Here is a 25,033-nt window from a genome sequence, read left to right on the forward strand (position 1 = left end):
CCTTACAGAAACTGAAAAGTTCTTCCTATATCAAAATATAGAAAATAATCTTTTGTTATAAATAGGTTTTATTTTCTTTGCTGATCATTTTGAACATAAAAAATCATAAATCCATTGCAAAAAAAATAATTTCGTGAAAGTGAACTATTTCCTTTAAAATACATTCCAGCGACACAAAACTCCCAAAAGTCTGATATCTTGCCCGTGGTATCGTGGTACGATCGGCGAGTACCTTCCTTCGCAATGTTCATGGCTATGCGAGGTCTAAGGTTGGCCTACATAGCCTTGGGTTGGCCTATGGTATTGCCTGTTTATCCTATTTCATATCGTATCTATGAAAATAAAGTGTTCACGATCGCATAGCAAAACTTAGAGCAAAATATTTATTTGCAAAACTCCGGCAATAACCCTCGCTTGATACTATAAAAAAACATTGCACACGATCATACGAAGCCGTGAATCCTACCGCTTTTATTTAGCGCCGGCGTTCCCGCGTTAATAATTTCTCCTGAATCGGAGGACCAATAATCAGCTGACGCACCGTTGTTTTGATGTCGGCGGACCGTGCCAGCAACACTGAGCTCCCGGGCGGCGAGATGGGTGAAACCGGTGCCGCCAGCTCTGGCAAGAAAAAAGGTATGTAACTCTCGAGTGTGCCCATAGCTTGAAAACAAGCTTGTCCTTAAACCCACTGCTCATTCATGTGGTTCTTTGTTGACTTTTGCTAATATTTTGCTCGAATACTGACTTTCATTATAATCGTCTGATGCGCCATTTTGGCCGCATTAGATGGGCGTGTATTTATTTTTCAAAGTAATCGTGAGGTTATCAATTTTTTCCTTTATATATGCCTTCATTCATTGGAAATTGCTGAACTTGTAAAATTCATGCATTTATCTTCATTTTCATATGTTTTCCATACCAGCAAATCTGTTTTTCTGGTCGGCGCAGAGTGGGCCGTAGGTCATTAGCATTGTGTGGATGAGGCATGTTTTCTATTATTTGCCTTTTTATTTATTTTCAATTTTGCTCATGATACCCAACTTATATGAAGATATGATTCACATGAGTGCTTAGAATGTTTGCTTCAAAATTGATCCGAAATTCTGGGTTCATAAATGTCAGCTAGATATTTCATGAACACATTTTTGAGACATACATATGCAATCTTGATAATTGTAATCCTGATCCAAAGTTCAGTGTAATTAAAGCATGCCCACATTATTAAAACGAAGAAGTAAATTCTTAATTTGCTTCAGAAACAGTTATTTTGGTGGGGATAATTCAGTAGGCGGAACTATGGTCAAGCGTACCCATTTTCGGGAACGCATTTTCGTTCCCATGTTTGGGAACGATAAACCCAAATATGGGAACGCCATGTAGGCATTATTTAAAACAAGAAAAAGAACTGTTAAATGACGTCCAAAAAATATAAAACGATCGTGAACCGCCTGATAGTTGTCTCAATATTGTTGGGAAAGAGTTTGATATTGTAAGGCCCATCGTAGTTTCAAATCGTTCCCCTATTTCTAAAGCAGTCCATCACCCGGGCCGCGAGCCCAAATTTGGGAACGCTCTCGTACACTGGCGCTGCAAGCGTTCCTTATTATGGGAACGGCGTACCCAAAATTGGGAACGATTTCACCGACGCCTTTCAGGGGCTCTTTTCATTAACAAGCATCACGTCCAACGCCGCAAATTATTGTTAACGCAACAATCATCAGATGACCTTTCCGGCAAGACCGTTGCATGTTTCGCCCGGTCTTCTGCGCTTTTATTCCCGTCGATCTCGCAGCGGGCACGCCCCCCTCTGCAGGATTACGTAATCCACAACGCTCAGCGATGTTCAACAAGGTCTTCCATACCTATATCCACCGTCCGCGCCGAGGGTGGAGACATGTCAAGCACCTGTCTGCTAATCACCGAGAGTTGACGAGCACAAGAAGTATCCAAAAATGGGAACGCTGAATATGTTACACCCTCAAAACACCTAGTCCCAATGAAAATCTAGTTTTTTCCTTTCTTAATGAGTGTAAGTGGCAAAAGGCCTGGTAGGATGGGCACGAGGTATGATCGAAATCAGCATAAAAATTATAAATAAGCCACACAGAGCGACCTATATCAGAGAAATTCCCCCCAAACGGTCATGCTTAGAAACGCCGAAGACAAAAACCACGCTCATGACGCTGCTTATAAAACAACGCTAAACAGCTAGCATCCAAATAAAATATGTCTTTCAGGGCTGATAAAATACAGCTGAATGATTTTAAACCACTGAAACTGAGTTTACAACAGTAGTTCGGTAAAATCACTGACGTTCCACGCGGTCGATCGCCCCGATACCAAAAGTCAACAATATTACCTCGGGACTGTCCGCGTGTTCGCTTGCATATGTCAGCATCTGGTGTCGCTAGAATGAAACTTCATAACCAGGCGAAAATTATTATACTTGACCTCAAAATGTAAAAAATGCTTCATTTTCCTTAAAATTGCATGTTAAATGTCGTATAACCCATATTTCCACCATTCTGTCATTTTTAAAAAATCATTAAAAATATCATTCCACGGTCAATTTCCTTGTTCCACGGTCAGATTAAAGATAACTTTATGGAGATTTAGTAGATACTTAAATCAGCGTGCACTTTTTTGAGACGTGATGCACTTTTGAGTTTTAGTGGGCGAACGGCCGAAAAATTGCCTTCCGTTCTCATAAATGGGAACGCCCGTTCCCATATTTGGGAACTCCGTTCCCAAAAATGGGAGCGTTCCTATATTTGGGTACTCATGACCATAGTTCCGCCTACTGAATTGTGGTTCCTTATGCCTTGTTTTATTTTGCATAATTCTGTGTACTGAGTTTCATTTTATTCTTATGCCCACACTTAAGGCTGAAATATCAAGCATGAAACTGCTTTGAAAACAACCATTTTCACCCATCTTTCCAGGAAAGCAGCTATGTGGCACCTGCAACAAGAAATGTTCGGGAGAAGTATTGAAGGTGCATGAAAAGTTCTTTCACATTAACTGCTTCAAATGTAAAGGTACGTGCATTTCTTAGGCACTTCCCATGTTCTTGATATGGTGACATACAATTTTGTATTTAAATGACAACAGCTTTTATAAACCACTCCTTTTTGCCCCAATCCTGACCATTTTTCATGTCTGTTATCTATTTTGTAGACCCCAACCAACATTAATGCATCCTGTTACTGATTTCAGCCAGTGCATGCTATTTGAATTTCATAAATGTAAAGCAAGTTAGCAACAACAGCTACAACAGGAGCAGCCACCATCACTTGCCTACAGCATCCTTACCCAGTACCCACTATAGTCACCACCCCTTATGTTTTCAGCATGTAACAAGTCGCTGGCTCAGGGTGGGTTCTTCTCCAAGAATGACGAGTACTTCTGCTCAGAGGACTACCAGCGGCGGCACGGCACCAAGTGTGCCGTGTGCGGCCAGTATGTGGAGGGAGAGGTGGTCACGGCGCTGGGCAACACCTACCATCAGAAGTGCTTCCTGTGCGCCCGCTGCAGGTATGTCGAGAGCGGAGTGGTGGGGAGGGCAGTCCCATGGCTGGGGAGGGCGGTCCCGCGGCTGGGGAGGGCTCTGGGAGGCTACAGGATATGACTAACTTATATTTGAATACTCTGTTTGCTGGTGCTGCAGATGCTACAAATCATTATCATTTAACACCATTTGTGATTTTGAAATTATTTTCCTGAAATAATACCATATATAAAGGCTGCTGATCAACAGCTGGCTAAATTCATTAACTTGGCCCATTTGTACTTATTCAAGCTCCAATATGTTGGTTTAATTCTCCACTGGATCAACCATCTGTGCGACAGTTATGCCCCGGCCGTGCTGCCACTGGGCCCCTGCTCCCGAACCCGCTGCGGCAGTCATCTGACCGTCCCCCGCTCCGCCGTCGGCAGGCAGCCGTTCCCGTCAGGCGAACGGGTCACCTTCACCGGCAAGGAGTGTCTGTGCAGCAAGTGCGTGCACATCCCGGTGGTGGACACGGTGTCGCCGCAGCGCTCGCCGTCCAGGGAGCCCGGCTCGAGGTCGGGCGTGCCGAGTGAGTGCCGCCCCCGCCCCCGCCCCCGCCCCCGCCCCCGCCCCCGCCCCCGCCCGGCGGACTCACGGGCCACTGTAGTAGCGTGGCGCCGCGCTGGCAGCGCCGGTGACATCACTAATCTCGGTGGGGACGGCCGGCGTGCTCAGGGTCGGAGTCGCCGGCACGCCGGGACACTGGGACGGGCAGACGTGGGCTGGGACCGCAGGCAGGAGCGGGAAGCCGGGCTGTGCTGGTGAGGGACACGATCGGGTGCTGGACTATACACCGGAGTGGGGTACACACTAGTGAACTACACAGTACACACTGCGTGCTGGGCTTATATTCGAGCCGCGTATCGGGACCGGTCGAGGAGTGTCGATACCTTGCGGGGTGTGTGAACACTGTGTGGGCGTGGCCAGTGGTCTGGCAGGCTGGCAGTACTGAGTGCGCGGGCCCCCATTCTGTGACGTCACCGACACGCCACGTGTCGGGCGGGAGGTAAACACAGTCAGCTGGAGCTGCGCCCGCCGGCCTCCCCCGGCTCACAGTTCTAGATGCAGTGGTGGAGGCGTGGTGTTTCAGATTGGAATACCAAGCTTTGTCGACGAAAATGTAGGAAAAAACAAAATCTGGCCTCGCTTACCACACCAACCAAGGCTCTGAGGCTAACATCAACTCTGTGGTACCGCTGGCCAACAGTATTTTCTCGTTAGCATTACTCTGGATTAGTCCAATTAGCGGCAGCTGTGCGCAGTTGCATAAATCCGCCGGCTAATCTGCCGAGTTGCGTAAATCCGCCGGGCTAATCCACCGGTTAAATACCCGACGAGGTATGAGTCACTGGCCTCCTGGCGACGTCACTGTATGCTAACGATCGCCTCTTTACCATCCCAGCCGGCGGAGTTCGTAGAACGCTTAGCATACAGTTATTGAGCGCGAGAGCACGGGGTTGAGCTCCACAGCGGCGTATAAGGATATGCAGCCGCTGTGCCATTGAATATGGAGGGTCCGGGTAGGATGGTCAAAGGTGTGAATAATTTGTGGGACCGATGGCGCGAGTGGCTCCCGCTCCTCCGGCTATTGGTACCGGGGACAAGGGATAAAGGCTGCCTGATCTGACCCGGCTGTGTGTGCTCTCTCTCTCTCTCTCTCTCTCTCTCTCTCTCTCTCTCTCTCTCTCTCTCTCTCTCTCTCTCTCTCTCTCTCTCTCTCTCTCTCTCTCTCTCTCTCTCTCTCTCTCTCTCCGCGCTCTGTCGCTCTGTGCGGTGGCGGTGGTGGTGGTTTCGGCAGACGACCGTCCCCTGGGCAGTAAGTGCTCCCCCGTTAAGGGTGTTGGCGCCGGCGCAGCAGCGTCTGCCCGGTGTCCGTGTAACCAGCATGGCCCCCCTCCCGTAGTTGCTGTCCCTCAACCGGCTGCCCTGCAGGGCTCTTCTGTAGCAGGCGGTGTCTGTAAATGGCTCCCGTTTGACTAAGGTTTTGACTCTCCAACCGCTTTGGGTTGTTCTCGGGCTTTGGTTCCTGGGTTTTGCTCTAATTAGGTCCCGTCATTCAGGTAGTAACCTTACCGCTAAGTACCTAGTCGGTCAAATTTCAGACAAACTAGATGCCTATAGTGCTCACCCATTGCCTGTCAGGCAGTAGTCTTATAAACGGATAGCTCATGATTTATACCTTGTAGTTCGAACGTGGTATCTGCTGTTTTGTAACACTTTACTTTGGCCAAGTTTTAGTCCGGTTGTTTCTACGCTGTCTGGCCTGAAGATAACCATCATTCATTTTCCTTATCAAAATGCATTAGGCATCAGGCCATATTTCTTTCTCTTGAATATATTCTTTTTCAGCTTAAACAATCAATTAATATTCTATGGGTGCAAAGCATCTCGGTTCAGCGAGCATTCCATTCGGTCCAGTCTCTGAGTCAAATCACCTCTCTGATGTTTGTTCCCTGGACCCTCTTTGAGCGCTATGTGACCACGATAGTGCGCCCGGACCCGCCTCTGGCCCGCCGGTGTTGTGTGTAGCCGCCTAGTGTCGCCTGGTTCGCGGCAGTCCGCCCTGTAGTGTCTGTAGTGTAGTCTCGTACCGGGGGAATGTGCTGTGATGTGGCTGGGGACTCGGTGCATGCCTCTCACAGTACGGGGTCTGGTGGCTTTACTGGTAACTTTGGGAGCAGGTGAGTTGGGTGGTACTGGATGAAGCGTTAAACCACGGCGATGATACACTTCGTTGTTGTGTTGTTACGTGTCATCATTGCTGTAGAAAGTGCTAGCAGTAAGACTAAACGCATGGCTCGATGTTAAACGTCTCTTATGGTAGAGTCGCCACCATGAGCGGAACTCGTTCGTACTTCGCTCACAACTCATTCGCCGGGTCACGATGTGGTCGATCCGGCCGGCTGGCGGCCTGGAGGGAGTGTGCGGCCGCCACCCCAGTCGTGGCCGTCCCCGTGCGACCCGTTGTCGGCCGAGACAGTGTGACACCGACCTCCTAATCCCGGCGGGACGGTGCGCCGCTGCTGCCGGGTTCCCGACGTTCCGGTGCCAAAAGCTTTTTGCCGTGGCCGCGCTCTGGTTACCGCTGCGCTGATCCGTGTACTGTTGACATTGGCTCAGTACACAGCGCGCACACACATGGAGGCTCTGTGGCGTCCGTTGGGTGGACGGGTTTGTGTGTGTGGGTGTGTGTAAGGTGATACCGCCAGCGCGGTGTTGTGACGGCTCGGGTTCCGACCGAGTTGTTTGTTGTCCGTCTGCCCTCAATCACATCCGGTGCACGGCCCGCACAGTGCACAGCGCCAAGGCTGGCGCTGAATCCACAGTCACTCGTGCGGGTCGGCGGGGCAGCTCTGTGGGACTGCGGGTCAGCGCGGCAGCTCTGGAGAACGAAAAGGGGCATTCACTTCAACCAGCCTTCTTCGTTTTTATCTCTGAATGACCCCAATCGCATGTTTGGCTCATCGACATAAAACACTGTCGCGGGCTGAGATTCGCGCTGTCAGCTGGACGGGCGGACAGTCAGCGAAGTCGCGGCGGTTTTTGTGCGGTCGGTGCGTCCCGTTTGGCTGGCCACGACCGGGCCACGGCTCTGTCGGTGCATGGCCGCGGCGGTTCGGACCGAGTAAAAACGTGCCCGCCGGCGGGGGCGGCGCGGCACGGCGAGCAGCGGCGCCGTACCGTGTCGGCCGCGCGCCGCTCACCCCCGGCCCGCTGCGGCGCTGTGGGACTCCGACCCAGGCCGGCGCGGCCGGGCCGTGTCGCCCGCCGCCCGGCCCAATCACGGACCCGGTGAGCGCTGTCACACAGCCGACGGCCGGCGGGCTCCAATCACCCCGCGCTGTTTGACGGGGTGATGAGACCGGCTGACGTCAGGTTGTGACCCGGCGCCTGTACCGAGGCGCTGTCGGTACAGCCGGCTCGGAGACAGCGCTATCTCTGGGAACTCGGCGGATCAGACGGTGCCGAAACCGCGGCCGCCATTGTGTGCGTGCGTGTCTGTTCACTGTTTACCGCACCAGTGTTGGTGGTGGGTACTGTGGAGCGGACTCTCCTCTCCCCTCCCCCTTCCATTCATTGATTATCCATCCGTTGACCTCGTGTTCTCTCGCCACTGCACCGCCGCACCGTTACCCGACTGCCGTGAGTCGCTACTCGAGCACGACGAGTGCGACCGCCGCCGCCCCGCCCACCCTGCACGCTCGTGAGCCGCCCGCCTGGTGCGGGTCGGTGCTGCACCGGGCGGCACACATTGTGTGCGGGCGGGCGGCCAAAACTGGCGGGCGGGCGGGGCAGCACGCAGGGGAGGCTCTTCACGCCGAGGAGAGGGCTCCACCACGCGGTCACGGCTGCTCAGTGCGGACGGGTCGTGTCGGGCCACTTCCTCTGCCGCTGCTGGCGTGAAATGAATGGCGCCTGAAGAATCTCTGTTCTACGGGTCTGGACCGACAGTTTCCCGTCTTTGGTTTCTTGTCTCTGGACTGACGGTCACGTATCGTGCTTACTGCTTATGGTTTGCACTGACGGCTACCAGGCATAACCCTGGCCTCTGAACTGACGTCACCCGTCGTATACCTGGCCTCTGGATTGTTGTTTCGCCGTTATTCTCTCGCCATGCCTCTCGTTTCTCCGATTATCTGTCAATCTCTCCCAGGCGCCAGCCTGTGTGGTGTGTACTGCTCAGTCTGCATTCCGTGAAGCAGCGGTACACAGTCGCCGGACGGGACGCCGTTTTTCCGAGACTGTAGCGGCGCTGCGGTCTGTCGGTGGCACGGCGGCGGACGGCTGTCATGGCCGGCCGGTCCGACCCTCTGTCCGAGCGCGTGGCTCTGGCACGAGCTGTCCCGTCCCCTCGGCCGTCAGTCGCGGCCCGGTGCCGGCGACGGGTCTCATGCAGGGCGTCTGCAGAGCGCTGTAACGGCGCGGCCCGCACAGACAGCCGCAGGGAGACCGGCAGACCGGCCGGCGGGCTGTCCGTGCAGGTGCCGGCGCGCTGGCGGGCCGCCAGCCGCCCCCGCCTGGCCCGCACCCCCGCCGCCGCCGCTCGAGCCGTGACTCACTCACCGCTCGGCGCCGGAATGATGCGATGACGTAACTCAGACGCGCGGTGACGTCACCGAGGCGTGCTGCCGCCTCCCGTGCCGATGGCATCACGCAGATCACTCACGTGGTGGAGTGTCGGCCGGCTGAGCCCACCTCGGCTCGTTACATTACCGGTTACTTTAAAGGTCGACGTGGGCTCCGTGGGGTACACGCTTAATGACTGCCGTTAAGTAGAGTACCTACTCGTACAACAGTCGTTCCTCCCACACAGCCGCCCCCGTCCGCCTCTGGTCGGTCGCTTCCTGTACGACGTAGAATGGATTCTTCCGTCGCGTGCTGCCGCCTCGCTCCGCTGGCGACCGCTGCTCCTGTCAGGATGTCGCTCTGTCCCCTGGCCTCTGCCCTCCAGCGCTGCACCCGAGTTCGCCGCCGGGGGCCGCCCCATAGCGCCCCGGCTGCCGCTATGCACCGCTCGCCGTCAGGATGTCCCTCTTTCTCCTCTGTCCCCTCTGTCCCCTCCGTCCCCTGTCCTGCTCGGCTCTCTGCAGCCGCACCTGAGTTGGCCGCTGGGGACGGCCGGCTGACCCCGCCGCGCGCTGAGCTGACCCCACATTAGCTGATTAGGTGGCGAGTGATGACCGGCCAGCGGACCAACAATGGACCGCCCGCCGTCGGCGGTCTGGTGAATGTGGCCCGGTGACTGCGCTGGTGACAGAGCGGGCGGCCGGGATCGGTGGATTGTTGTTCGTTTGAGGTGGCTACCTGTAGACATTTGAATTGATATGTGCTCGGCTCTGTTCTGGATGTTGTTTGAGTGTTGATCTGGTCGCCACTGGGGCATCACTTCAACATGTTTATCCACTTATCCGGACGAGTGCGTGACTAACTAATCAATCCTGTCACCCGAAATATTGTGTGAGAGGCATTGTGTAATGTTACATTGCAGCACGTTTTTACATCTTGTGTGACCTGTTCTGACCTGACCTGACCTGACCTGACCTCTGCCGCGTCCCGCAGAGTGCTCTGGCTGTCAGCAGGACCTGACCGAATCCCAGGCGCTGATCGCGCTCGACAAACCGTGGCACATATGGTGCTTTAAGTGCACCACGTGCCAGGCGCTGCTGCACGGGGAGTACATGACCAGGTGAGTCCTCACAGCGGGCGATGATTACGGAGCGAGCGAAGCGAGCGTAGTCTTTCCTTAGATTAACGGAAATTTCTGAGTATGAGCGGCCGGCCGGCCGGCCGTGGTCACGCTTTTGCGAGGCTTATATCTCAGCAACCACTTGACCGATTTACACGCGGTAATTTTTGTAGGGTAGCTTCATTCCTTCTACCAAGTATTGGACTATTCCCGAAGCATGTGGGTGACCCCTTATGCACGTGCCACGTGCAAAACGAAGAGGTGTCACTTTTGTAATTGTTGCAATATCTCGGTAACTACTTGGCCGATTGCGCTGAAAGTTGGCATGTAGGTAGGCACCCACTAGGCACTGCATATACATGTGCCAGAGTTGGGGTGCTGCTGCACGTGCGCACGTGCAGGGGTCGTTTCCAGATCTCGGGAACGGCTAGACCGATTGCGCTCAAATTTGGTACACGGCTAGGGACCGGTTAGTAGGGTGCCGTGCACAAGTCAGTTGGGACCCATCTTGCACGTGCGCACGTGCAGGGTGCCGCTTCCAGATCTCGAGAACGGCTGGGCCGATTGTGCCCAAATTTGGCACATCGCTAGAGACCAGTTAGTAGGGTGCCGTGCACAAGTCAGTTGGAGGTACCCCCTCGCTAGTTCGCACGTGCAAGGCCCACCCTCTCGCTCGCTCCGTTAGTCGCCCCAAAAGGCGTTATACTGGTATGTATGTAATCAGTGCATGGCTTCTGGTCTGCTCCATAATGGGAGTGATGGCAGTCTCGGTCGGTAACCCAGGGGATGCTCAGTCGGACCGGGGTCAGACGGCAGAGGAGAGCTGCGGTAGACTGGCAGGCCGCAGTGGCCAGCTTAGGGCGTTTGTGGTGAGATTTACAACACTTGTACGTGGTTTTACGGGTGTATTAGTGGTAATCTGACGGTGCGTCGCCCCCGATACTAGCGGAGTACGTTTGAGAGATACTACGCTGGGAACTACTATCGGCGTGGTCACATGATCGGCATTCAAGCACAACACAAGCGGAAGGGTCATGCAACACCCGACCGCCTCCCTACCCCTGTATTTTCCTTTCTTTCCACGTCGTCGTAGAGTCGCTATCACGCCGTTTGCAGCGTGTCTATTGCACGGGTCCGGCAGAGCCGCGCCGTTGTTTGATGACACCCCCGCTGAGGGACGGGAGCCGCCGGGCAGACGGGCTGCTCCCACGCTCCGGCAGAAGGGACGATGGGGCGGTATGTAGCAGCCGTCAGCTGTCCTGCAGCCGTGCAGAGTGGGTCGTCAGCTGTCACACAGACAGCGTGCATAGCCCGATATGACCTCACGAAACCTCCATAGGGTACACAGACCGCTCCCACGAGCGGTGGAACGTACAGGCAGACTTCATAAGGGCACTTCACGGGAGCATTATGTCGTGACATTTCGAGAAGTTCCTGCCAAGCTGTCGACGGGTGGCAGTCGACACTTATTGCCTTTTTGGAGCGGAAATAATAGCAATAAGGAAGACGCCGGCCGTGACATTTGAAATGCTTCCAGCTTCTGCGCATTTTCAGACTATGCGGGCGTCCTTTGGTTGCCCGGTGTCCCTTGCTGGTGCGGGTTTCACTCTGACTGAGTCCGTATTTGGTTACAGCCGATGCTTTAGCTCTTTCAAGATCTTTTTCGTGCCGAAGTCTAGCTGCCCAGCTGAAGATAGCTTCACGTATGCTTGTTTGATGATCGGGGTTCAGTGGCATGTCAACAATTTAGAGATGGCCGTTTTAGCCAATTTCACGTTGGGCTCATCTGTTTATGACGATTTGTGGAACTGCTGATGACGGTTGGCACTCTCTCACGGATGAACGGCTCATTCCTCTTTGGTGCGGTGTTCATGCTGTCCCCCACTGCTCACCTCCTGTCCCGCGGTCATTTCTGCCACATTTACCCCCACTATCTCCCGCCTATCTCTGCCACCCTTCCTCCCCCCTCCCCACCACTACCACCACCCGCCCATTTCTGCCACCTTTACCCCCACCACCACCGCTCCCGTGTTCCGGCTGTGATCCGGTCCGCTCCCGTGTTCCGGCTGTGCTCCGGTCCGCTCACGTGTTCCTGCTGTGCTGTGCTCTGGTCAGCTCACGTGTTCCGGCTGTGCTCTGGACGGTCCGCTCCCGTGTTCCGTCTGTGCTCTGGTCAGCTCCCGTGTTCCGGCTGTGCTCCGGTCCGCTCACGTGTTCCGGCTGTGCTCCGGTCCGCTCACGTGTTCCGTTTGTGCTGTGGAAGCCTGTGGTCCGCTCCCGTGTTCCGGCTGTGCTCCGGTCCGCTCACGTGTTCCGGCTGTGCTGTGGAAGCCTGTGGTCCGCTCCCGTGTTCCGGCTGTGCTCCGGTCCGCTCACGTGTTCCGTTTGTGCTGTGCTGCGGTCCGCTCCCGTGTTCCGGCTGTGCTCTGGTCCGCTCACGTGTTCCGGTTGTGCTCCGGTCCGATCCCGTGTTCCGGCTGTGCTCTGGAGATCGTCTGGTCCCGCACGGGCCGTTTGTAGCCGGTAACGGCCGTCTACCGAGCAGGATCAATGTTCGGGACTCAGTGGTGGCGGCTGGCCGCGGCGGTTCGTTTCACGGCCCCGCCCCGCCACGCCACACACCGCGGTCCGGTGGCGCATCCTTTATTCAGAGACACGCTCCCCCCCCCCCCCCCCCCCAGTCCGGTACAGTTACCGAGCACTCTGTGTGTGTGGAGGGAGGGGGGGGGGGTCGGAGTCGGACCTGGAACTGCCAGACCGCGAGCGGAGCGGCCAAGTGAGTGTCCTTATGTCTCTCACTTTGTGTCGAGCTGCGAAGGACAAACACATCAGACCGGATGCCCTAGAATATGTAACTATATTCTATCAATGCCTACTGGCTACTAATGGTGATCATGTCCATCAGATGTCCATATTAGGGTATGTTTGGCTAACCACGGGGACCTCGGAGTTCAGAGTATTCAGAGCTTATTCAGGCTCTATGATGACGTCATGCGAATAGCTCACATGGTGGTTATTGAATTCATGGTACGGTGCAGCATAATCCATGACGTAATGCCGTATAATGTATCCTCTCCGTGGCTGGTGTAAAGACCCAGTGTTTGTTACCGTAACTAGGCTACCCATTATCGCGTGATACGATAATTGATTGGTGACTGATATAACCTGATGTAACCTGTCAATATTGTGTCAGCAGTTGGAGCGGCACGAGGGAGCTGCTGTCACCTGTCTTGTGGACGATCACTGGTGTCATGTGTCACATCAGAGGGCCGCACTGTCACTTGTCTCAGGAGAGGATCACTGGTGTCACCTGTCCTCTCAGTGGAGGATCAGTGGTGATACTCGTCACGATGGAGGGACGTCCTGTTACCTGTCTCAATTGAATTCGCTGGCTCAACTGTCACGTTGAGAGATGGTGTCTTCAGTTGCCACGATGGAAAGCAAACAGTGCACCTGTCTAGTGCGACAGAGGTGCAATGGTGTCTGCTACCTAGAATGCACAGGGCCGTGACCGGCCCGACGGTAGTACGTGCCGTCTGCCCGTACCGCGTCACGGGCTCGTCACGAACCTCTCGTCACGCGTCACGGACGGCTGTCACGCCGTGACACGCCGTGCGGGACGCGTCACGCAGCGAGTAACGGCGCTCTGCTGCAGGTATTCCCGTACTGAGGTAGATTCTCCGATAGTCTCTGGTTTCTGACTTTTCTGCCGACGTTCTGTCACGACGGGTTTCTTGCTTTCATGGCTGACCTCATCTCATCTGTTTTCATGGTGTCGTAAACTGGAGATAAGCTGAGGAAAATAGATTCATTAGCAGTCATTCTACCTCAATCGGGCCGAGAAGAACCCACTAGCTGGCGTGCTATGTTTGGCTGGCGTGACTGGTGGTGGTTGATTCTCTCTCGAGGTGGTGAGTTGTGTGGCGGTCCGGCTCGTTAGGCCGGCCGCCGGGTCCGCCGGCGGTGGACTTCAACTCCCGTACCGTCGCTCGGCGAGGGACCGGTCGTCCGTGACCTGGTCCGACTAACTACTCCGAGATTCGCGCACTCAATCATACTCACAGTCGCCGAGACAGGCTGTCAGTCACACCGGGAAGGAGGATCGAGTAGCGCGTCAGCCCTTCCACTGCAGGTGGTTTCCCTACTTCAACATTCGCTCACCATTCGTTTTAAGTCCGGAGTCCCTGCACACATCTGTCTGGAATTTGTCATCATTCTCCCGACCCGTCTATCCGTGTGTCTCTTGACCCGTCTCTCGGTCCGTCTATCTGTCCGTCAGTCAGCCGGTAGCCCGTCACGCCGTGTCAGCCGGCCGACCCCTGCGGGCGGCGCGGGCCGCGGGCCTCCCCACTGTGCGGGCCGGTGTAACGGTGTGGCAGCACGGCTGGCCCGGCGGGCGGCGCTGACCCGGCGAGCGGCCTTGTCAGCCACCCGTCCGCCGCGCCGCCGGGACTGTTTGACGACCATCCATCAGCTGAGAGCGGGACGGCCGGTCTGCCCACCGCATCCCGCCCCCTCCGCGGTGGGGCGGGCGGGACCAGATCACGCCGTCTGAGAATGACTTACCGGGAACAGCCAACGCCGACTTGTCGACATAAATCGTGGGATATTGTAAAGAATGGATCCACGGGATCCTCGGCAGATGCATAATAACGTCTGGAAACTGTTTAATGTTGCTATGGAAGATCTGGGTTTGAACTTTGACTTCGTGAGATTCATTGATATACCCATGCAAGGTTTTGACGTGGGATCTATTATCTACGTGGATCTATGTACTGTTTTCTTTTCATGACATGAATATCAAAAGATCTATATCTAGTTTGGTGATCCACGGACTCGTCCGGTCTCGCCATTGTACCAATCTGGCCGTGCTGTACCCCCCTCCTCCGTCGCTGGTTGGTCGTTGACGCCGTCTCCGTCTCCCGTCGGCCGGATATGTGCCGCCGCCGTCAGCTGGCGGCCAACACGCGCTCATGGCGGCCCCACTGCGGCACACGCCGGCCCGCCAGACGGAGGGCTTGTTAGACACGTCCTGTCGGCTGCCCCCGGCCCCGGCCCGCCGCCGGCGCCGCCAGAACGACTGACCGGATTCCATGTCTAGACAACTTGTTTATGTGGGCCAGAATTTGCGTGGTAGTGCATTTGGTTTGATGCACTTCGTGCTCCTGCGCCTCAGGGAGTTCAGGAATAAATTTACATGCATTCATTTGAGTCGTTACGTTGGGTAATGCTGCACTTCCTCCATTGCTAGTCTCGTTTAATCTGTGTTAATTGCCCCTCTGGTCGGCTGAGCTGCGTCATACGTGTCATGTTGACAGTGTTGGCAGTGGGACCTGGGAGCCCGCGCAGCAGCGGCCAAGCTGAGCCCTTCACGGCCCCCTCACGGCGTCACGGAGCCGGCCGGCTGTCCCATCGCTCATACCTGAGTGGCGCCGGGCGGCCGGAGGACGCCAGATGGCTGCGTCACGTGCCTTCTGACTCCGTCCAAACGGCCCCTTTAAACCGACTGTGTCTGGCTGGGTGACAGGTGACAGACTCTGGAGAGACCCCCATCGTAGACATCCACCGGTGAGCAGTGACCGGGCGGCGCGGAGGTATATGCTGCCAATGGTGCATTACATTGATTCGATCAGTTGCCGTGCAGAATTCACAGCTGAGATGTGGGCCGCTCCCGCTGGCACTGGAGCGCTCCGCAACAGCGACCATTGATCGGTCCGTTGTTAAATATACACTGGTGGGCGGACGCCGGCGGGCGGTCCCTGGTGTGGTTCTGTCTCCGGGCCAGGCTCGGCCGGGAAGATGACGTGTTAATGGCACCCTCTGACGGGCCTGTGATCGTGGGAGACCCTGCCACGGTGCGATATATGCATTAGCACGGACCGGGTCGGTGCAGATCGGGGCCGAGCCGGCGCGGGACGGTGTTACGTTGAACAGCGAGCCGCTGCGGGCCGCGCGATGTCGTGCCGCCGGACGCCGCTGTCGTGTCAGCGGGGGTGGCGGGATAGCCCGCTCTCTCCGGTCCGTATGGAGCTGATCTGAGCAGGTATCGGCGGCGCGGCGCGGCGATCTGCCGCGCAGAGGACGTCGCTGGCTCTCGGGCCGCTGCCTTGACCGGGCTCCTGCGGCGTGACAGCGCATTATGATCGGCAGAGACGTCCGTCCGCGGAGGGACGGCGCGGTGGCTGGCGGCGGGTCGAGCGGCGCCGTGAGTCACCGGCGGGCGCGGCTGACCTTTGGTACCTGCCCGCCGGCCGTCTCTCCCCTCCCCAGCCGCCCGGCCCGGCCAGTCCGCTCCGTCACGACCGGGCCGCTCCTCGGTCAGACACGGACCGGCCGACCGCGGCCGGACGAGATGGAATGTTGTGCTGATCGGGAGTGGTCCGAGCCGAGGTGCAAATGTGAGGAACGCGGGCTGGAGTGGGCGCCTGGGTATCAGCCTTTGCACGGTATAGCCGATCTCGCTGCAGAGACGGCCATGTGATCGTCATGGGTAAATATGGTAAAAGAGATGCGAAGAATGGTTGGGTGATATCAAATGATATTTCCCAAGAATCGAAAGATATATCGGGAGTCGAAACCTTTGGCTCGATTTACCCTGTTCTATCGGTGTTCTATCTGCCGCTGAGTGAAGTAGGTACTCGACGATTGCTGTCCTGTCAGTAACTGCTATCAGCGCTGGTGTGTAGTATACTGTCGTCTTTCGATACCCGTCCGTTAGCAGGGAAGCAGTCTTGTGTCTCTGACGTCATACCAAAGGTTTAGCCCGTCCAACGCGAGGGTCCAATAGATTCTTGGTCCGTCCGTATGCCAGGATATCAGTATGCCGTATGTCAGGATGCCTTGGATATCAGAGATTCGTCTGGATGTATTGTAAATCTACACATCAGGGTTTTGAAGTAGCTTAGTGTCCAGCTTTTTGTCTGGGACCTGCGGTTTTAGTGGCTGTGTGTCAGCGATCTGGAAGTGTCCCAGTGGCCGTGTGTCAGCGATCTGAAGTGTCTCTGGACCGGCTGTGTTTGTAGTGGCCGGCTCGGAGTGTCGCCCCTGCCGGGGCCCTCGGTGGCGCCGCAGCGCCGGCCGTATTTATTCCGAGTCTGCCGGGCGCGGACGGTGGCGCGGTGTCCGGCTATTTGCGGGGCCGCGGCCGGTGATGTCACCGCCTCTGGAGGCGCGCCGCCGCGTCACGACGGCCGCTCCAGCGCCGCGCGGCATCCCGGCCGGGATTTACAATCCGCCCGCCATCGCCGGCGCTGCAGCCGAGTGGCAGCCGACAGGAGCGCAGCGCCGCCGCCCGGGGCGGGCCGGTCCCGTCAGCGGGGCGGATCGCCGGGCTAACCGGCTGTCGGCCCGACACTCTACTGTCGGCCCGACACTCTACTGTCGGCCGACGGAACGGCTGAGCTGTCGGCGTATTTGCACCCTCCGCGTGTTCAAGAATAGACAGCAGAAGGAAGACAGCGGATGCGTCGGCTGCGATTCTGTCCCCGTGTTGACGGCAGCTGAGTGGCAGAGACACGGAGTTGGAGCGGTCGGCCGGTGGGCGGGTCTTCTTCTGTTGACGTTGGCAGTTTTCCGAAGGGGGGGGGGGGTCTGATGGACGCGCCACGCTGACGAATCGTCGGGGGAGGGGGGAGGGTGGAGAATCCGCTACCCACCACAGGAGCACGCGGGGTTCCCAGCTCGTGACAAACTCCAAACAGCGCGATAAACTCGGCTTCGACTGATTGTGAAAAGCGATTCCTCTTTTTAGAATTATCGCTGCAGATAATTTCGATGCGGCCTTACGCATCAGTTCGGGGCCTCTCAATGCACATGATACGAGTAGAGCGGTTAATTGACCAGCGTATTTGACTCGTATGAGTGCCTGACTGGCATATTTACCGACGCGTTTCCGCGCTGTCTGTCTCGTGATTTTATCAAATGGGACATTCCCCCGACCATCTATTGTTCAGCAACTCTCTGCCCGTACTACGTTGTCAGGCTGCGGCCTGCGGTCTTTCCATGCAATATTTTGGCAGGAGGTAGATGGGCTGTGAAGGCCGTCAGTTGCAGTGGTTGACATGCCCGTGAGTCTCTGCAATGTGTTGTGATGGTTCGCAATGCTTCAGCGGTGTGGCGATAATTTGGTCAACATGGACTGAGGCGTTGCTTCGATAGTATCGCACCGGTCGCACTTTCATGGTTGAAGACGATGAATGAATGGATAAATACTTTTCCTCTCCGAATATGTCAGGATGGTAGCAATGTAACTACTCCTGAGCAGGAGAATGAAATCGTGTGTCGTTTTGTAAGCCCATGTCCTCCGCCGCAGTAACTGCCCGCAGTGACCGCCCTGACCGACCCTGGCCCGTTCGTGTTTCCCAGAGATGGTAAGCCGTTCTGCGAGAAGCACTACCAGGCAGAGTACGGGGTCAAGTGTGCCTACTGCCAGCGCTACATCAGCGGCAAGGTGCTGCAGGCCGGCGACAACCATCACTTCCACCCCACCTGCGCACGATGCACCAAGTGCGGCGACCCCTTCGGCGACGGCGAGGAGATGTATCTACAAGGTGCGTGCTGCGGCAGCGGGCGCTGGAGAGGGGAGGGGATGGGGTGATCCGGTGTTCTGCTAGGTAGTGAAATGTGAGGTTAAAATGTAGCTGAGATGTTAACGTCAAGGACGACAGGAGATTGAGTTAGGTGGTGCGCTGTGGCCGAGGGCTTACCGCAGCAATGCAGCATGTTCGAAGGGTCCGGCCGTGTCTGTGTCACCTCACGAGTCCTGTGTGCCGGTGCGGGTTCCGTAGCGTCCCGTGTGTGCGGCTCCCTCTGCCTGCGTGTGACCCGGGTGTGACCCGCTGCAGGCGCGGCTATATGGCACCCCCGCTGCGGGCCCGGCCCGACCGAGAACGGTGTCATCATCAACGGACAGCACGACGGGGACGAGAGCGCCGCCGACCGGAGCGCGGAACTCGACCGGCTGTCTACTACTGCCAGCGAGACACAGGTAACCATAGCAACCGCCGACCGGAGCGCGGAGCTGGACCGGCTGTCTACTACCGCCGGCGAGACACAGGTAACCATAGCAACCAGAGCGCGGAGCTGGACCGGCTGTCCACCACCGCCAGCGAGACGCAGGTAACCATAGAGAGCGGCCAGCGAGACACAGGTAACCATAGCAACCACGGACCGGTGCGCGGAGCTGGACCGACTGTCTGCTACCGCCAGCGAGACGCAGGTAACCATGACGACCGGCCAGCGAGACACATGTAACCATGGCAACCACCGACCGGAGCTGGACCGGCTGTCCACCACCGCCAGCGAGACGCAGGTAACCATGACAACTACCGACCGGAGCACGGAGCTGGACCGGCTGTCCACCACTGCCAGCGTGACACAAGTAACTATGGCGACCGGCCAGCGAGACGCAGGTTATCAAGGCGACCATAATAGCTGATTTTGAGGCCCATTTAACTGTAGCCTGAAGCACAATATGAAAGCCTGCTGCAAAATATGTCACAGTTTGCAATGAAACCCGGATTTGAAGGTAAGCGCACCCGAGCAAACCCCGTGCGCCGCGGCGGTGGTAATGCGGGCGGTGTGCCCGCTAGGTGTAGACGACTACCATTGTCGATGCCCTCTCGGCTGCAGTCCTGCCATATCTCGGTTTGAGAGACATGACTATCGGCCACTGGCATGTTGCATGCTGACCCTGTGATATATGCTTCACTGATCTGTTTGTTTTATTTTTGAATATTTTTGTTGTAAACCTATTTATTTTTATATATTTTTTAATTTCAGCGCAGCATCATGGCAGCATCTTTGAGAGCCGCTTTGCTGTTGAACTTTGCCCTGGAAACGTGTGCATTTTTCTCAGTTTGAATGCCCCGCCGGCGCTGTTTTGTGCAGTATGTTGTGTGCCCCTGAGTTTGCTGGCCTGCGTGTGTCCCTCCGCTCGGCGCTGCTCGGTCCGGCCCGGCCCGGTCCGTTCCGCCGCGTTCCTAGCACGCTCCGCCCGCTGTGTTGCAGTTTTCGTTCCGTTCCCGGTCGCGCACACCGTCCGTGAGTGGCTCGTGCGGCATCGCCAGCCCCTATCGCAGCTTCTCCAGGGTAAGTACCGGCTCGGGCGCAGGCCTACTGAGGTCCTGATGGCTCGGCAGCCGGCGAGGGCCCACATGATACCAGGGTTGTGCTTGACTCATGAGTCGAGTCAGAGATTTGACTCAACTCTGACTCAAATGAGTCAGGTTTGAGTCGAGTCGGATAAAATATTGAGCTGTTGAGTTGAGTCAGAGTTGAGTCAGACAAAAATATTAAGGTGTTGAGTTGAGTCAGAGTTGAGTCAGTAAAATAACTTTTGACATTGAGTTGAGTCAAAAACATTTAGGAACATGAGTCAGCTGACTCATCTTTCTAGAAACAATATATACAAGCTTTTCATTCTCCCCCGCTTAACAACTTAGGCCTGGCCCTGCTGCCAGTGCTGCCGGACTTTTTTTCACCCCCCCCCCCTCCCCCGCTCAACAACTTTTTTATCTGAGTCAATTTTGAGTCAACACACTTGACTCAACAAAAAATTTGAGTCAAGTTTGAGTCAACTCATATTTTCATTGAGCCGCTTGAGTCATGAGTCGAGTCAAGGAAAAAAATCAGCTCCTTGTTTGAGTCAGAGTTGAGTCAGGGCTTTCTGAAGTCGAGTCGGCAATTTTTTTTTTAGTCGAGCACAACCCTGCATCATACCCTTGGTACTAGGGTTGACTATTAAGTAATGGAAGTGCCTTAAGCAATTAAACGTTTTTGCACGTGCACATGCTTTCTTGGTGTCATTTCATGGGCCGATGTTTTTTCTATCCAATGGTGAAGACCACATGTCCTTAGCTACTTCTTGCTCCAAGTTATCGTCGTTTTCCCAAGAGACCACCCGAACCTGCGGCGCACCATGACAAAGGAGTCTGGCAATGGCCAAAATCGCGCACCAAGCGCCAGCGCGAGGTCATCAGAGCTTATTGGCTTATTGTTATGGCTACACAATGGACAATTTCTATATTTTCATCAAAATAATACACATTGGCACGATAAATGACAGCATACACTACTCCACATAATCGCCTTCAAGCATCACACACCATTCCAGCCTCGTCTTGACCCACTCCTGGAACGCCGACAGAAGAGTGATCGGCGCTTTCTTTCTCAAACCGATGAAACCACCGACATATCGTCTGTGGGGAGGCTGCGTCGCTCCATACACTTAGAAAATAAATTTTCTGATATTGGTAGGCCTTTTCCCTACGACAAACTGAGCTCTAATGACCTTGCAATCGGCGCTGGCGCGCGGCTTTGGCCATTGCCAGGTGGTGCGCCACAGGTTCGGGAGGTCTCTTGGGAAAACGACGATAGCTTATAGCAAAAAGTAGCTAGGGACATGTGGTCTTCACCATTGGATAGAAAAAAGATCGGCGCATGAAATGACACCTAAATAATGTGTGCACGTGCAAACCCGTTTAATTGCTTAAGGCACTTCCATTACTTAATAGTCAACCCTAGTAAATGAGACTTGTCCCTCTTCGCACTGTGATATGGAGGTGTGGAAAAGGTACTGCAGCTGCGCAGAAGATATGGCCAGGTTTGATGTTGACCCATGCCCATCCGTTTTTGTTGGTCGGATATGGTCTGGCCATGGTTCACGGTTTATGTCATTGTGTCTGTCATTGTGTATTGTCATAGACGTCTGTTGTTGAGATGTTGTGACGGTAGAGTACAGAGCGGTTTGTCACGTTATAACTCTGGGTGACGATGAAGATACCATAACTCATCAGCTGTGGTACTGTGTAAACTCAATTCACCCTCGAGTCTCGTCATCAAGTACCCGTTTGATCACTTAAATATATGATCCGCCAGACTGAATATGTCTAAGGGTCAATGTATTCCTTTATCTAATATGACTCTGTTTTGTATACTCACCCAGTACTCGGGTGCCGCTGCCGCTGGTCTCACCTGTACTCCGTCTGACCTGACTGTACCCGTGCGTGTCCGAGTTTAACCTGACTGCACCCTTCTGTACCGCCAGTACTCTGGGTACCGGTCGGCCAGTCCTGGCCTGCTGCTCCGCGAGTACCGCAGCAACATGACCACTCCGGTGGACGTGACGCGCATCTACACCCAGAGCTACCTGGCCGACGGGCCGACTATGGGCTACCTGCGCCGGCCCATCGAGCCGTACGACAAGCCGCCCAAGAGCCCGCACTTCCACCGGCCGCCCAGCGGTGAGCGCCGCAGAGGGCGGAGAGCGAGACAGACCCGAGGGCAGAGAGCCAGAGAGACCCGAGGGCGGAGAGCGAGAGAGACGGACGGACTGAGATACAGACAGGTGTGGCTAGTCCTTAGATCGGTGTACGCTCTCCAGCAGTTATATCAGACGTACCTATCTACTCTATCAGAGAGTGTCGCTCAGCATCCGGTAGCTTCCACCTAGCATCTCTCCTCTCCGATTTCACCTCACTAAATGCTACAGTGTCATTGGCTCCATGGAAAGGCAGTGAGACTGTTTTACGTTGGAAACCCTGCTCCTCCCCCACTCCACATCCCCTCCCACCCACCAGTGTCACGCAGCTCTCTGTCCGTCTGTCCGTCTGTCCGTCTGTCCGTCTGTCCGGGCCCGGTCCTGCCTCTGTTCCACGCCGCGTGACTGGCATATTGTGCTGCGCTAACGTCGTTAGCGCCGGCCGACCTTCACGCAGTTTATGCAGATGAGTCGTTTGATGTACCAAGTGGGCTTAACCTTGCGTCCGAGTGTCGTCGAAAAGCGGCGCTGGGCTCGGTCGTGAATGGTGTGAGTGTGTTTAAGGGAATACGGAAGTGGAACTGACGTGCTCTTTTTTAGTTATGCACTTGGCTTTTTGTTTGAAAAGGCTGGTGTAGGGCGGGACTGTATGGTGTTCGGCTGACCCGACTCTGTCTGACTGACTGTCTGAATGTCTGTCTGAATGTATCCTTGGTAGGGCGGGCTTCTCAGGGCGCCGGATGGTGTTTAGCCGGCCCGTCTCGGTGTCTGACCCTCTGTCTTTCTGTGTCTCTGGTCCGTTAGGCGTGGGCTCGTCGGGTCGCTGTATGGTGTTTGGCCGTCCGGGCTCTGTGCCTATGTTCCCCTCTCTGACTGTCTGTCTGTTCCCCGGTAGGCGCGGGCTCCTCCGGCCGCCGTATGGTATTCGGCCGTCCGGGCTCTCGGTCCGGTATGCAGGCGCTCGTCAACCAGATGGAGTCGGAGACGCCGCGGCCACGCTCTCCCTACATGAACAACGAGGAGCCCATCGAGCTGAGCCACTACCCGGACGCCAAGAAACCGTCGGCCAACGAGCAGGCCAAGATCGAGCGGGATGACTTCCCGGCGCCCTCCTACCCCTACACCGACCCCGGTTAGTACTGGATACACTTATCCGAACACTACATCGATCACGGCCAGTATCTACTCCTACAGCGAATCCTGTCAGTCCGTCCTACCCCTACACCGCCCCGGTGATAAACGAGTATACGTACACCTACCACTACCCCTACCTTACCCCTACACCAACCCCGACGCCTTCCTACCCCTACACCGACCCCGGTGAGTTAACAAGTGCCTCTACACCTACCACTACCCCTGCCTTACCTCCACACCAACCCCGGCGCCCTCCTACCCCTACACGGACCCGGTGAGTAAATAGTACACCTACGTCCTACACCTACACCTACTTCGACCCTTACAAGTAGTAGCACTACACCGACCCCTACACTGACCCAGGTCAGTCTGTTTTACCCGTACACCCCCGTGCACACTGGCCCCGGCGAGTATTGAGTGCCGACTCCGACCAGCGCTGAGTAACTTACACCGACCCCTGTCTCCCAGTCTCCCAAATTTCCTGGTCTCCAAATCTAGTTACACACCATCAGCATTCGTGCTGATGATGTGGCCGCCGTCCGCCCCTCCGTCCATCCATACCCTCCGCTCGTCCCGTCTCGTCTCTATTTCCGACCGCACTACGTACAACAATAAACACTCTGTGGGGCGCCCGGGCGCCGGCACAGTTTGAATGGCCTGCCGGCGCCCGGTGACGTAATAACAGTCGAAGGCGCGTCCGGCCTGCGCTGCGTGGGTTTACAATCAGCGACACGGTGACTGAATATTTGCGCGAATATGCGTGTATGTGACAGCGATCAACAGGGAAAGGCGCGTGCTAATATGCGTATGCGGTTTGGCAAGTGTGTGTGACCCTGTTATGCACTTTGATCACTGTCGTGTGACGTGTGAACAGTCAAACTTGAGTAGATGATGAATGACAACACGCCCGCCGCAGGTATCTAGTTCTGTTTGAAGTGTCGGCGGCAGAACCCGCTCGCTGACCGTGTGTCTCACTTGTGTTTCCAGAGCGGCGGCGGCGGCTGTCGGACAAGTCCAGTCTGCACGAGGCGGACCTGGACGAGCTGGACGCTGCCAACGAGGCCGACCAGCAGGTCGACCCCAAACTGAAGGTCAGTACTGGCAGTGACCTTATCCAGTCAGTACAGTTTAAAGTTCCATGTCAGCTGTCCTCGGGTTCAATAAGACCGCTTACAGCTTTACCTACTTCTGGCTCAGCTCCCAGGTCACTCACCGCTCTTATTCCTTTACATTCCACGGTATAAGTGGGCGCTAAACCCGGGCTCAATCCGGCCTACCCAGAGTGGGGTCACCGCCCTCGTTTAACCAGCTGTGAGCGCTGCTGCTGGCGCTACGGACCCGGTTTAGCGCACAACCCCGCTCGGTGGCCGGCGGTAAACCCAGGGAGGATCGGCTCTGGGTGCCGCCGGCCGACCGTCGGCTCCTGTTAGGAGTCCGCCGGGTCAGCGGGTGGATTACCCACGTCATGAGCCGACGGACCGGTCCCGCGGGCAGTAACCTCATCCTAGTGATCCCGGTACTGTATGGGAATTATCTGCGCTCTTTATCCTCATCTTACAGCTGCGCTATCCGGGTTACTGTGTGACTGAGGCACTGTTAGCCGTGATTGAAAGGAGTGTTTTACCCAAGGCTATAGAACTCCGTGTTACCGTGTGTGACTTTTCGTTCTTTTTGTGGAGAGATGTTGGGAATATTCATGATATAAAGCAGGCCTTGATTTTCTTCGATTCTCCCTCCTTGTTAGGTACGTTTGTCATTTACGAGTCTCTTAGCGTATAATGTGTTTCGGTAACTTAGTAACTTGGCTTGTATTATTTTATCCCGGCCAAATATGTTCTTCGACGCTTACTTCAGTGACTCCACCCTCTGTCATTGTATTTGCCCCAATGTCTGATCTGAC

At 55.5% G+C, this 25,033-nt stretch overlaps 1 protein-coding gene across 6 annotated transcripts in view; it reads left to right on the top strand.

Moving 5' to 3' along the window:
- Positions 1 to 528: 528 nt before the first annotated feature.
- LOC122383107 (actin-binding LIM protein 2-like) overlaps positions 529 to 25,033 on the top strand; it is a 35,171-nt gene continuing 10,666 nt past the window's right edge. For 2 of the 6 annotated variants that reach the window (XR_006256780.1, XM_043369244.1), the window contains exons 1-11: positions 551 to 636; positions 2,946 to 3,041; positions 3,354 to 3,537; positions 3,940 to 4,082; positions 9,614 to 9,740; positions 18,105 to 18,289; positions 18,584 to 18,726; positions 19,749 to 19,829; positions 21,787 to 21,982; positions 22,895 to 23,131; positions 24,121 to 24,224. Coding sequence is in view for 5 of the 6 variants with exons in the window: in XM_043369244.1 (XP_043225179.1) it covers positions 552 to 636; positions 2,946 to 3,041; positions 3,354 to 3,537; positions 3,940 to 4,082; positions 9,614 to 9,740; positions 18,105 to 18,289; positions 18,584 to 18,726; positions 19,749 to 19,829; positions 21,787 to 21,982; positions 22,895 to 23,131; positions 24,121 to 24,224 (1,581 nt within the window). In the remaining variant the exon portion in view is untranslated. Of the gene's footprint in view, positions 637 to 2,945; positions 3,042 to 3,353; positions 3,538 to 3,939; positions 4,083 to 5,351; positions 5,370 to 9,613; positions 9,741 to 18,104; positions 18,290 to 18,583; positions 18,727 to 19,748; positions 19,830 to 21,786; positions 21,983 to 22,894; positions 23,132 to 24,120; positions 24,225 to 25,033 lie in introns of all 6 variants that reach the window. The other 4 variants (XM_043369245.1, XM_043369246.1, XM_043369247.1 and 1 more) reach the window with 4 other exon arrangements.

The sequence above is a fragment of the Amphibalanus amphitrite genome, unplaced genomic scaffold, assembly GCF_019059575.1.
Source record: "Amphibalanus amphitrite isolate SeventyFive unplaced genomic scaffold, NRLGWU_Aamphi_draft 000155F_arrow, whole genome shotgun sequence".
In the NCBI taxonomy this organism is placed as follows: domain Eukaryota; kingdom Metazoa; phylum Arthropoda; class Thecostraca; order Balanomorpha; family Balanidae; genus Amphibalanus; species Amphibalanus amphitrite.